Source organism: Entelurus aequoreus, linkage group LG24 (assembly GCF_033978785.1).
Source record: "Entelurus aequoreus isolate RoL-2023_Sb linkage group LG24, RoL_Eaeq_v1.1, whole genome shotgun sequence".
In the NCBI taxonomy this organism is placed as follows: Eukaryota; Metazoa; Chordata; class Actinopteri; order Syngnathiformes; family Syngnathidae; genus Entelurus; species Entelurus aequoreus.
Genome location: NC_084754.1, coordinates 34,271,735 through 34,285,859, shown reverse-complemented (window position 1 = coordinate 34,285,859; position 14,125 = coordinate 34,271,735). Strand labels below are relative to the sequence as shown.

The following is a 14,125-nucleotide window of genomic DNA, read 5'->3' as shown; positions in this document are numbered from 1 at the left end:
GAAGAATCCTGATAAAACATTATTAAAATGAGAAAATCTTATTAATCTTATAAATCAATCAATCAATCAATCAATGTTTATAAAGGATGAATAAAGACATCAATGACTTTTCTGTTTTGTTTGATTAGCCGTTTTACTGCCATGTTACAAGCACTGTTTGAAAACAGTTAGGAAATGTAAATAAACATTTACAAAATCTTTCTATGTAAATATCTCATTTCACAAAGTATGTGCCGCTTACAGTCCGGTTCGGATAATACATTAAAAAAAAAAAAAGTTTTTCTTCTCCAATTTAGTGCATGCGGCTCATATACCCGTGTAGTTTCTAGTCCGGAAAATATGGTACAAACTATTTTTCCTGTGGTACTCATCGGGATAAATCTGGGACCTCAGGTACTAACTTTCGTGCCACCTCATGTGTGTCGGTATGACAATAAAAATCCTTGAATTCTAGAAGACATTTCAACAAAATCTCCTCCCAACACATTATGGGAATCTCACCTGAGTTCTTCTTTTAGTCTTTTAAGCTTATCAAGGAGTCTGTCGTTTTTGACCGCCATGGTGGAGGCTGGGACAAACCAGGCTGCGATGAATTTGCATATTACCACAATGTGCTGCAAGTAAAGATGACACCATTAGTGATGTACAGTAATTCTAACTGTGACAACAAGATTTCTCCTCAATGATTATAATGCCATCGTAGCTAGTTTTACATCAAGGTGGACAACATATATAGTATTTAGTTAAGCTTACCTCAAACAAGATGACAAATGCAAAGCGCAGAGCCAAAATAAGCCAGTATTGTGGTGTGTGGTTATAATCCTCGTTGTCCCTGTAGTCTTTATAGCTGTAAAAAAAGAAGCTAATATTATCTCACTAATCATTACATTCGTAAGTTTGACAAAATAACTTTGTCTGCAATATATGCCACACTTTCTGGAGAAAAGGCCCCATATAGGGTTGCTCGTAGACACAATAATGTCCAGGTTAAAAAAGGACCTTTGGGTGAAATGTAAACAGCAGCAGTGACGTTCTGTCTCTTTATATGTGGAGGTGACTCACAATATATTAAAAATAACAAACCTGCAGGAGGAGACATTCAATCCAGTAGGAGTGACCAGCTGCATCTTTGCAATGGAAAGAGTGTTGTTTATGTAGCCGCTCATGCAACTTGGACAAAAAGAAAAACACAATTCAAAAATAGTGTTTTAGCAGAACCATGATACATTTCAATTTTCAAGAGAAAACGTGGCTCACTCAGATACTGTCTTGGTGCCGTTGGAACACGGACCGTAAAGGAAACGATATGCCAATCGAGGGATGAAGTCTGAAGAAACGCCGATGACGAGCCCATTCGCAATGACGGCTAATACCCCAATAGCCTCCAACAAATTGATCCACACACCTAAGAAAAAACATAAAAATAATATACAATAATGATTAGATTTATAATAGGACTGATTTTTTTCCCCCCCTAGAAACAAGTGTGGAAAAATACATGGTCTTCTGGGCCCATTTGTTCATGGGTAATCTGATTGGATTTTGGATATAGGATTGAATCAAATCTTGAAAATCGAAAAATTAATTTGAAATCTAATTTGATCACGTAATCCATTTTTTTTTTTTTTAATTGAATCAAACCCTCAGTTTTTGTTGTTAAAAACTTTTTAGTACGATTGGGATAACTGATCAAAAACATCTGGATTATTTCGATCCCAGCAGTTCGGTGGGAACAAAACATTTAAACCAAATTCAAACCTGTCAAATTAATATAATTTTTCGTGCAGTAGATACACTTATTGATAATCTTTCAACTAGTTTTCATACAGTTGAAATGATAGACTAACACTAAATACCAGTAATGTATAAATAATATAATCATTTAAAAAACTGTCAAAATCAAACAATAAAGGCAAAATTAAATTCAAATTGTAATTGGACACTTTATATTTACAGACACATCCAAAATAGTTCAAAAATGATTTCTGACAATGGCTTTTCTGTGTTGTTTTTTATGTTTAAAGGTTGGAATTTGAATGTTTGAATTTTGAGCAAATGGAAAGTATATTTACTTTAAAAAAAATTTGTGGGACAGATATGGTCTGGCTGGTCAAAATATCTTGAAAATAGGATATTTCTACTTTCTGTGTTTTCTTTTTGTTTCTTAAAATTATTACATTTTGAGTGACCTCATCCTGGCTGTTCTTGCAGCTTTTTGCACACCTACAATGTAGCAGCCTTCAGAGTGAAATACAGTCTAATTGGAGCGCTCATTACCAGTTTTGGTAATCATGAAGGGCCAGTTTCGCATTTTGGTTATCGGATTGGATCTTGAAAATTGGTTGTTCAAAAGGGAAATAAAAATTCTGAAATCGGATTAGATCACGGAATCCAATCCTAGTTTTATCTGGCTCAAACCTTCAATTTGTGTTTTAATAGAACGTTTTGATAAAATTTGGATAACTTTGATCAAAAATAACATGATTACCGTATTTCCTTGAATTGGCGCAGGGAATATAGTATTCGCACGTCTAGAATTACTGCCGGGTCAAACTCGTTTCTCAAAATAATTAACGCATGCTTGGCCTTATCGCCGGTTTATTATTGAAGCTGGATCAAATTCGTTTCGCAAAATATTAATTTTATTATCGCATGTCTATAATTTTCGCCCGGTCAAACTCGTTTCGCAAAATATTTAGCATATGGCTAGAACTTCCACCGGGTCAAATTCGTTACGTCACGAGTGACGCATCTGTCCTCATTTTCAAAATGGAGGAAGCTGCTTTCAGTAGTTTGCAATCGCACAAAGGAAAAAAGATAAAGAGCTTTTCAGTAGGATTTAAGGTCCAAGCTATTGAATACCGGTACAGTATGCTAAAGAGAACAGTAAGCAGCTATGTTTTATTAATATACCGTAGCTGCGTGTGTGAAATACTGTATAAGTCATTAAATGACTCCCGCCTCCTGGTGGTAGAGGGCGCTGCCGCGCTAGTGATCCTTATTGCGACTTCCGGTACTGCAGAAGAAGTGAACACACGCAGCAAGAGATTTTTTTTTTTCCTCTGCCTGAACTTTTAACAAGGAGGATTACATACCGGTATCTAAAATAAAACAGTTTTCTAAACTGGACTTTCAATGGAAGCAGGAGGTAATAGTTAAAGGAAGATCTCCATCGAAACAGAGACTTTTAAAACTGAAGAAAGAAAATAAGGAAGACTTCTATAAACAAGTTATCGATGCTTTTGGTCAGAAGGAGCTGCAAATGGACTCCATTTATAAGTACAGGTAAGACCATAATAACGTTTTTTTAATTAAATGTGCTTTTCATGATGGTATGCTTACATCACACTCAAAGCGCACGCCTAAATTTTATGGATTCCTTTTGGTAAACGCCGGAGTGAGAAGAGGTTTTAAAATAATTACCGCATGCACGGCCATCCCGCCAGTTTCCGGTAAACGCCGGAGTGACAGGAGGTTTTAAATTAATTAACGCCCCTGCGGCTATTCAAGGAAATACGGTATACTGATCCCAACTTTTTCTGCTTTTATCAAAATGTTGCACTTGACTTGTTTAACCATTACAGTGATCAAGTAAATACAGTAGACATAGATGACCAAATACGCCTTTCAGTAAAGTAAAGCCAGAATAAAATAAAAATGATCTTGTAAAACAATGAAACTGTGAAACAATCCCCCCAAACAGATTTCAATAACAAACAAAATATACTAAATGTTTCTGTCATCACTGTGTATTCATTTCAAAGTAACAATCATTAGAGATTAAACTGCCAAAAAATAATGTCTTATAATTGAATGCCTGGCTAGACCCGTCAGTCCCTCATTCTGACAGAATGCCAGAGTTTGGTATGGTTCTTCAACAGGCTCAGGTGCATCATAAACACCATCAGAGTATGACATTGCACCTGGTAGCGATGTTGTGCAAGCGTTATGTTACATGTTCCCTGTGGTTCCGCCTGCAAGTAGCTAAGGCATGCAAAGCGTCTCTTCCATTTAAACGCTCAATTGCACATCTTGTTTTGCAATGAGCCGTGCTGAAGCATCTTTTGCCAAATAATAATGATGATGCCTAATAATTACTTCTCAAATGGGAAACTGAAGGCTGAGGAGTGTGATCCCACGGTAAGGTCTATTCAGGTGTACTGGAGAGGAGGCTACGCCGGATAGTCGAACCTCGGATTCAGGAGGAACAGTGTGGTTTTCGTCCTGGTCGTGGAACTGTGGACTAGCTCTATACTCTCGGCAGGGTCCTTGAGGGTGCATGGGAGTTTGCCCAACCAGTCTACATGTGCTTTGTGGACTTGGAGAAGGCATTCGACCGTGTCCCTTGGGAAGTCCTGTGGGGAGTGCTCAGAGAGTATGGGGTATCGGACTGTCTGATTGTGGCGGTCCGCTCCCTGTATGATCAGTGTCAGAGCTTGGTCCGCATTGCCGGCAGTAAGTCGGACACGTTTCCAGTGAGGGTTGGATTCCGCCAAGGCTGCCCTTTGTCACTGATTCTGTTCATAACTTTTATGGACAGAATTTCTAGGCACAGTCAAGGCGTTGAGGGGATCCGGTTTGGTGGCTGCAGGATTAGTTCTCTGCTTTTTGCAGAGGATGTGGTCATGATGGCTTCATCTGGCCAGGATCTTCAGCTCTCACTGGATCGGTTCGCAGCTGAGTGTGAAGCGACTGGAATGAGAATCAGCACCTCCAAGTCCGAGTCCATGGTTCTCGCCCGGAAAAGGGTGGAGGGCCATCTCCGGGTTGCGGAGGAGACCCTGCCCCAAGTGGAGGAGTTCAAGTACCTCGGAGTCTCGTTCACGAGTGAGCGAAGAGTGGATCGTGAGATCGACAGGCGGATCGGTGCGGCGTCTTCAGTAATGCGGACGCTGTATCGATCCGTTGTGGTGAAGAAGGAGCTGAGCCGGAAGGCAAAGCTCTCAATTTACCGGTCGATCTACGTTCCCATCCTCACCTATGGTCATGAGCTTTGGGTTATGACCGAAAGGACAAGATCACGGGTACAAGTGGCCGAAATGAGTTTCCTCCGCCGGGTGGCGGGTCTCTCCCTTAGAGATAGGGTGAGAAGCTCTGTCATCCGGGAGGAGCTCAAAGTAAAGCCGCTGCTCCTCCACATCGAGAGGAGCCAGATGAGGTGGTTCGGGCATCTGGTCAGGATGTCACCCGAACGCCTCCCTAGGGAGGTGTTTAGGGCACGTCCGACCGATAGGAGGCCACGGGGAAGACCTAGGACACGTTGGGAAGACTATCTCTCCCGGCTGGCCTGGGAACGCCTCGGGATCCCCCGGGAAGAGCTGGACCAAGTGGCTGGGGAGAGGGAAGTCTGGGCTTCCCTGCTTAGGCTGCTGCCCCCGCCACCCGACCTTGGATAAGCGGAAGAAGATGGATGGATGGATGGATGTACGGGAAACTGAAAGAGCTGAAGCACACAAATCAAGCTGAACAAACTGCAGCAAACAAAAGTAAAACTTCAGAGCCGCCTCCTGAAAGCATGGCTTGAAAATACTAGTCTCTCCTCCTCAGATGAGGAAGAACCCTGAACATTCTTTATTTTGTACTTGATGGACAGTTGCCCTTTTTTTATTTAAGAAATTTTTTAATAAACTATGAATGGAAGTGGATGTTTGCTATTTTTGTGTTTTCTCAAAATAAAAAACACTAAAAGTGACCCCACGTTGGTCGTTCCTTACATACTGTAGCTGTAACCCACATTGTAATCTGTTTAAAAGGACTGGTAAATCGGATTTGGCAATATTGAAAAAACTTTATCTGAAGCAGTTTGATCCAATCAAATGTTGCTCTGGAAAACCGGCATACAAGAAAGACGGATTACCTGATCCTGGGTAGCAAAAAATGGGATTTCTAGAGCATTTCCATCTTTAAGGTTTAAACATTTTGTACTCCCTCGTCCCAGGAAGAATCTTTTATTTATAGATCTGTATCGCTCTGGAATAACCTGCCTCAAATTCTCACCGGCATTGAAAGTAAACAGGTTTTTAAAAAGAAAGTAATATTTTATCTGAGTCTTTAAATTAGTTTGCTTGTTGATGATTTTGTTTGGTTTTATATTGTGTAGTTATATTTATACGGTAATTATTATTCTGTTTGCTTGTTTTCTTATTGATGCTTTTATTTTTTTCTGTATTGTGCAGTTATAATTATATGCTTTTACTTGTAATTGTATTGAGTTTGTTGACCCCAGGAAGACTAGTGGGTTGTTGTGGCAACCAGCTAATGGGGATCCTTAATAAAAATCAAAAATCAAATCAAAAAGTTTGGACTGATCCAATCTAATTTAGCTTTGAGCAACAGGAATATGTGTTTCTGGACGGCAAAAAAGGGGATTTCAAAATCCGAATCATTTAGATCCATGGACCAGTTTTTCAAAACATTACATCTGAATCACGATTATCCAGATTTGGAAATCCCATCTTTTTGCTACCAACTGTAGAATCAGGTAATCCGTTTATCTTTCATGCCGCCTTTTCAAAGCACATTGGATTGAATCAAACTGATCCAGATACAGTTTTCAAGATGAACGCGTCCGGTGTATACAGTGCTCTGCATGGGACAACACATTACATTGTATGTAAAGAACAACAGGTAGAAGAGGCAACATGGGGTCACTGTGTTTTTTTTTATCTTGAGACAAAACACAAAAATCAATTTCCATTCATAATTTTGTTTATGACCCCTCATACATTAATACACAGTAACACAAACATTGTGGCATTCTGTCAGAATAATATTTCTTTGAAATGAATATACAGTGATGACAAAAACATTCAATGTACGTGCAAAATATAAATTAAAGTATATACACTAAATGATAAAAATGTACAATTTGCCCAATTTGAAAATTATATTACATTGTCTTCCTGAAGTCCACCTCGAAATCCTACCCCCCTGTTGGGATCAGGATAATCATGTTATTTTGGGTCAAAGTTATCCAAATTCTACTGAAAGGTTTTGAACGACACAAACTGAAGGATTCCTCCAGATTAAAACTAGAATTGGATTCTGTGATCTAATCCGATTTCTGAATCCCTCTTTTGCTTTTCAACAGCCCGTTTTCAAGATTTTGATCCAGTCTGATAGAGTACCTTTGAACAACTCAGCCCAGGCCCTCATATACTGCACATGTTATACACGTAAACCAACAGGTGGCGCCCAGTGACTTCTCTCAAAGCAAGTCAGAGCTTTTCTTCCTGTCACTTACACACGCACACACAGCAGTGACTTGCAGAGACGCAGAGACTCACTCAAAAATGCAAAAAACAAGACAGGAGCCATATTCAAATTTTAAGATAAGATAATAAGGATAGCAAACGTACCCTTAGAATACCCTTTGAAAAATTGTCGAGCAGCTAAGAAATAAGGTGAGCAAGTTATTTCACAGATATTAAAATTCTCAAAAAAGAAAATACTGTTATCTTATTGTCATTTAAAAAAATAAAATACAAAAACAGGTCTGGAAAAAGAAGGGTGGTCTTGTAATGTTCAATTATGTGGAGCCAAAACGGAGTCCATAAATACACAAACAATGTTGAGTTTCAGCATGTTTTGAATAAGACTTATTCATACAACTTGCATATATACTGCGAGTAAGTACTGTAACTTACCGATATCATTTGTCTTCTTGGGAACCAGTCTGCGCTCCAGGGTGACCATCTTAATTGCATCCAAGCGAATCTCAACCACGTTATTGATTAGGGCCAACAGAGGAGCGAGTGGAAACGCTGCCACAAATATTGTGGTGAAGCTGAACTGGATCACTACATAAGAGGAAACCGTTACTGACCCAAACAACCATGGAATGGCTTTACTTGCATTCCTGAGAATAAAGCATGTACCCATCTCTAGGAACTCTTTAAAAAGGCTGAAGGAGTCCACATCATTGAGGCGGTAGTTGCTCAGCCAATCTCGCAGCTTGCAGTTCTCGCACAGCTCGCCGTGTCTAGAGTCGTCTTTAAGGTAGCAGTAGGCACACTTCCTGCGAAGCTTGGGAGTTCTTTTCCTCCTCAACCACTTGCCGAACCACCTGATGGCCACACAAGAAGAAAACACATTATTTTGTATATTGTATATTGTATAATGCACACTTACGGGCCGGTGAACTCAAAGACGTTGCTGATGGTTTGCTTGAGTACCATTATGATGGCCATTTGGGTAAAGAGGTCTGTGAGGCAACCACTGGGGTGACACTACATGAAAAACACAGATTTTATTCTCAATGCAAAATGTTAATTATTATAAATATATAAATATATATATACATATATATATATATATATATATATATATATATATATATATATATATATATATATATATATATATATATATATATATATATATATATATATATATATATACATACATATATATATATATATACATATATATATATACATATATATATATATATATATATATACATATATATATATATATATATATATACATATACATATATATATATATATATATACATATATATATATATATATATATATATATATATATATACATATATATATATATATATATATATATTGTTGTGCTTACTTACCTCTTCTAACCTCCATTTGCTTGCAATGCGCACGTAACTACCAGGACGACCGTTAATCCTGTTTATTTAAGCAACAACAATAAACATGTAAGTCCTGCGTGAAAACAGTGGTTTCTCTGTCTTACCTGCCGAGGAAAAAGGCCACATAGAAGAGTGAGGAAAAATAGGTGAAGAACTGAAAGGTGAACATCTTAACGGTGAAACTCCTTTCCGTGGCGGCAAATGATCTAGTTTTCTCTGCAAAAGACAACATGCATGTATAATTCAAGCAAAGTGATTTTTATTGGGTGTTACAATACATACTTGGATGAGGCACACTAGTTTATATCAGGCTTTTAAAAAATTCCACATTTGAAATTGCAATTCAGTTCATTTGAAAGAATGTGTGTGAATGTGAGTGTGAATGTTGTCTATCTGTGTTGGCCCTGTGATGAGCTGGCGACTTGTCCAGGGTGTACCCCGCCTTCCGCCCGAGTGCAGCTGGGATAGGCTACAGCACCCCCCGCGACCCAGAGAGGGACAAGCGGTAGAAAATGGATGGATGGAATTTGAATTGAATTGGCTCCACCCCACAGGATGTTGAAGTGGAATTACAGGAAGTGGAATTACACATTCATTGTAATTCAAATAAATTCCTTACAGCCAGGAATAATTTGTCATGTTTAATTAAAATACTGTACTAAAAATAAAAATACTTAACAAATCCTCAAAGTAATTCCATCTGTTTTGAATACTTGGATAAAGTAAAGCATTCCGGGAAATGACGTATTTTGCATCATGGCTTTTAATCTTTGCTTGTACTTTTTTCAATGATTAGTTGTTTTCTGCTTTTAAGTGAATGGCTGATATTTGCTGTAATTATTGCTTTTTTTTTTTTTTTTACATTAATTTTACTTTTATCGCTTATCGTACAGAACAAAAAGTTTATTATTATCTTTAAAAAGTATAAAACATCAAATTAAACTAGCTATTTTATAGTAGATCCTTTTACTGTAATTGTCGATCTGCTGTAATCAATATGTGTAAATGACATTCAAAGCAATATTTTATGGAATATGTAAAAAATTAAACCAGCATGTATTGAATTGACTTTAAAACATGACTCTGGAATACACTAAAATTATCGCAATTTCAGTTATACGTATTCTTTCAATTCAAATTGAAATTGCAATTCCACTTCTTGTTTGCAACAAAAATTGAATTTAAAATCATGGATTTAATTAAAATTTGGGAGACACCTTAAATTGACTGTTTTTTATACCGTATTGACCCGAATGTAAGACAACCTTGAATATAAAATGACACTATTTATCTATTTTAAGACCCATCTTCGCAAAAAAAAAGAAAAAAAAAGAGTGCTTTCACAATTGCCATACAGTGTTCAGTTCAAACTAACTACAGTAGTTTGGGTCATTTGGTCAATTGTGAACCCAATCTACTGAACACTGATGCGTACCAAACAAGCAAGTGATGGTGTAGTGCGGCTCACTTGGGCTCAAATGTGAACGCTATATACTGCAGTATATGTTCAAATCACCGCAAAGAGCCCGCAGAAATGACAGATAATTAAGACAAAATGTGTCGCAATTGTATCTTTCTGCTCCTCTCTCTCCATCTGGGGTGTGCAGCAACAGCCTGTTGGTTTGCATTCGAATCAATATGCTACTTTTCAGCTGTTAGAAATACACATATGAAGTGTGTCTGTGTCGCTCTATATTCTACTCCTACCGCTGATTACATTTGTTGGGCATCTTTTTTTAATCTTTATAATAATGATAAATGTATTGCAGCTATCCTCTGGTAGTCTGCAGTGAGGCAGAGGTGACCTGGTGTGTCATCTCTTTAGTACGTGGTGGCCCAGTTCCAAAGTTCACCCATAGCTGTAAAGCCTTTTTTGTTGTTGCTTGTGGCCACACCTTCGTGTAAGAATGACACTTTGCTCTCTGGCATGAAAATGATAGAAATGTTTTTGGCTAAACTGTGGCTGCCACATAACACAAATAAATGGTTCAAAAACCAAAACCTGCACACCAAAATACAGTATCATATGACAATAAAATGAATATTTGCGGCACCCCCATGGGTTGCGCTCAAATGCTTGGTAAGACATTCTATCTTCAATAACCTCAATAATCATTAGACATACATTTGTATTTTAATGGCCCTGCAAAAACAGTCTGCTTGATGTTGTCTAACCCAGTGTTTTTAAACCACCGTGCCGGGGCACACTAGTGTGCCGTGAGATACAGACTGGTGTGCTGTGGGAGATTATCTAATTTGACCTATTTGGGTTAAAAATATTTTTTGCAAACCAGTAATTATAGTCTGCAAATGATGTGTTGTTGTTGAGTGTTGGTGCTGTCTAGAGCTTGGCAGAGTAACCGTGTAATACTCTTCCATATCAGTAGGTGGCAGCGGGAGGCAGGGTGCAGGTAAAAAGGTGCCTAAGGCTTAAACCAAAAATAAACAAAAGGTGAGTGCCCCTAAGAAAAGGCATTGAAGCTTAGGGAAGGCTATGCAGAACGAAACTAAAACGGAACTGGCTACTAAGAAAACAAAAACAGAATGCTGGACGACAGCAAAGACTTACTGTGGAGCAAGGACGGCGTCCACAATGTACATCCGAACATGACATGACAATCAACAATGTCCCCACAAAGAAGGATAAAAACAACTGAAATATTCTTGATTGCTAAAACAAAGTAGATGCGGGAAATATCGCTCAAAGGAAGACATGAAACTGCTATAGGAAAATACCAAAAAAAGACGAAAAGCCCCCAAAATAGGAGCGCAAAACAACAACTAAAACACTACACACAGGAAAACACCAAAAAACTCCAAATAAGTCAGGGTGTGATGTGACAGGTGGTGACAGTACACCTACTTTGAGACAAGAGCTATAGTGATGCATGCTTGGTTATGCTTTGAAGTCATATCCAACAATTGTGACAACGACTTTTTACTGTCAACTGAGTTTAATTTTTTAATGATTTCTGCAGTTTTTCAACACAAAAAACGTGCCTTGGCTCAAAAAAGGTTGAAAAACACTGGTCTAACGAATCTTGCTCACATTTGACAGACATGTGTTTGTAATGTGTCCCAATTTGTGTGGCTATTCAGCAGTTGGTGTTTTGAATATCACATTGAGCAGTGTAAGACATTTCAAACTTGTGGTGTCAAACTTTGGTGATTAAAACCAGCGCCACCAACTGATGTATTTGTCAGACAAATAATAGTAAGTACTAGTAGAAAGTAGTTAATGTTTTGCCAGATTTTCCCTATTTTGTTAGTCGAGTAGAAGAGTTACCATTAGTTGTCCTATTTTATTCACATGTTTGTGTAATACTGGATCAGGGCCACATGGATCTGGGACTTTAGGGCCAAACATCCCGCCTGTTCCACTGCAGGTTATCAGAGTGTCAGCTGCATGCTTGATTGACAGCCCTCCTACGAAGGTGACTTGAGAATAAGTACAATACAGTGTTAGACTGTGGTGATCACTTTACTGTTACACTAGACTATTTTTCCGCCATCGTTTTCATACCAATTACCGATATTATACAACTTTGTAACTTGATATACTTGCATTGTTTCTTATACATTTAGAGAGTGAAGCTCTCTGCAGAAATGTGTGCAACACGAATTTGGCTTGGTCTCAACACATTACTCTTGAAACCTGTTTGGACGTGTTTATAAACACATCTTCTAATCCTGACAACAATGTAGCCTAGAACAGACAGTATAAAATATGCAAAAATCTTACGCCACCACTAACTTAGGTGAACTTTTCCCTGAATGTATTTTTACATCATACTTAGAATAGTTAGCAGGATTGTGCAAAAAAAATACAAATAATTTTAGGAAAAATTGTGGATGAATGATTATTAAATGATCATGAGATAAAAACGGAATCTAGTTCAGCATAGTACTGTATGGAAAAGTGGCAGTAGAATCCAACATTCATTTGACATGTGACAACAACTAATATACTGTACCTATTCGGCAGAGTTTCCCGGCCACGTACTTGTTGACCTGCAACCGTAAAGACGTGGTCAAATTCATAGAGGGCACTCGTGAAACAAATCCAAGAAAAAACCTATTTGGCTTTCTTTTTAGACGTCTGTACCCGCGTCATGACAGTGATGATCAGGTAATGGAGGACTGCGCCCAGCATCATGGCTGCACTGATGGCGTGCGTACTCAGGAATTCCCATGATCCCTCAGCCAACTCTCCTGCTGCAATCACCCTGAACACCACCAGTGCGTATGTCAGACCGATTATCACCAGTATCTGTGTGAAAACAACAGTGTGGTCTATCAATAAAACACAAAACCAATTCATACAAATAATTCTGTCAACATACGGCTGACTTTCATACAAAAGTGCCCACCATTAGTGTGACACAGATCAAAACCAGAGTGCTGCGTAGATAGGAGTGCTTGTGTTTTTTGGGTTCACAGTTTGCGTTGTTGACAATCTCCAAGATTAGTTCCTCCTAAAAAGACACACATGTAAAAAAATACACATCCAACAATTTCAGGATCATTAACTGCTGATAAACATTTGATGCATACTGTACCTCCTCCTCACACCAATCAGACACCTTCCAGTCACACACGTAGGTTGTTCGATGTCTTTTCCAGAACTCCAAAAACAGTGTGGCTGTAATAAAAACGTATACTTTTAAAATCTTGTTTTATGTTTTTATTTTCTACAATTTCTTGGATATTTTAATATTGTATTCATTTGTTTACTACATTGTTCAACGTCAACCTATTTTCAACTATAATATTTAACATAATAACGTTAGTTATAAGATGTTACTATTTGTTTTTTGCTGCAAAAATTAAAATGCAAAATTCAAAAGATTTGTTCAAATCATAAGGCAAAAGTTACAAAGGACTTAAGGTTAGTAGTAGTTGCAGATGACACCACTGTGTTTTGTTCAGGGGAGAACACACAGAATCTAATACAAATAATAACAGGAGAAATGAACACATTAAAGAGACAGAAAGCAGACTATCTTAGAATCTCAGTAAAATTCAATAATCATTTCTGACCACAGTATAAGAGAACATCAAACACAAATACAAATAGAGTAGACATTGAAAGGTAAAGCTTTTTGGGTGTAATAACAGATTTTTAAATGAACTGGAAATATGATATACAAATATACAACATAAAGTGGCAAGAAATACAGTATGTCATAATGAATAAAGCAAAATATGTACTGGACCAAAAATCACTCCATATTCTCTACTGCTTGCTGGTTTGACCATATAAGAGTTATTGTGTGGAAATAACTACAAAAGTACACTTCATTCACTCATCGTGTTACAAAACAGGTCAGTTAGAAAAATACATAAAGTACCAATGATTGTCACACACATACTAGGTGTGGTGAAATTATTCTCTGCATTTGACCCATCACCCTGGATCACCCCCTGGGAGGTGAGGGGAGCAGTGAGCAGCAGCGGTGGTTGGATATAGAGAACACTCAAACCCTTTATCTATTTATTCAAAAATAT

At 37.9% G+C, this 14,125-nt stretch overlaps 1 protein-coding gene across 1 annotated transcript in view; it reads right to left on the bottom strand.

Annotated features, from left to right (window-relative positions):
* The window catches only part of LOC133641577 (anoctamin-9), a 55,354-nt gene that overhangs the window by 4,854 nt on the left and 36,375 nt on the right, over positions 1-14,125 (bottom strand). The window contains exons 11-23 of the mRNA XM_062035392.1: positions 13,177-13,259; positions 12,988-13,092; positions 12,723-12,887; positions 12,592-12,628; positions 8,722-8,833; positions 8,597-8,654; positions 8,131-8,228; positions 7,878-8,065; positions 7,647-7,799; positions 1,258-1,405; positions 1,084-1,170; positions 754-847; positions 502-614 (exon numbers count right to left, since the gene is read on the bottom strand). Coding sequence (XP_061891376.1) covers positions 502-614; positions 754-847; positions 1,084-1,170; positions 1,258-1,405; positions 7,647-7,799; positions 7,878-8,065; positions 8,131-8,228; positions 8,597-8,654; positions 8,722-8,833; positions 12,592-12,628; positions 12,723-12,887; positions 12,988-13,092; positions 13,177-13,259 — 1,441 coding nt within the window. The remainder of the gene's footprint in view (positions 1-501; positions 615-753; positions 848-1,083; positions 1,171-1,257; positions 1,406-7,646; positions 7,800-7,877; positions 8,066-8,130; positions 8,229-8,596; positions 8,655-8,721; positions 8,834-12,591; positions 12,629-12,722; positions 12,888-12,987; positions 13,093-13,176; positions 13,260-14,125) is intronic.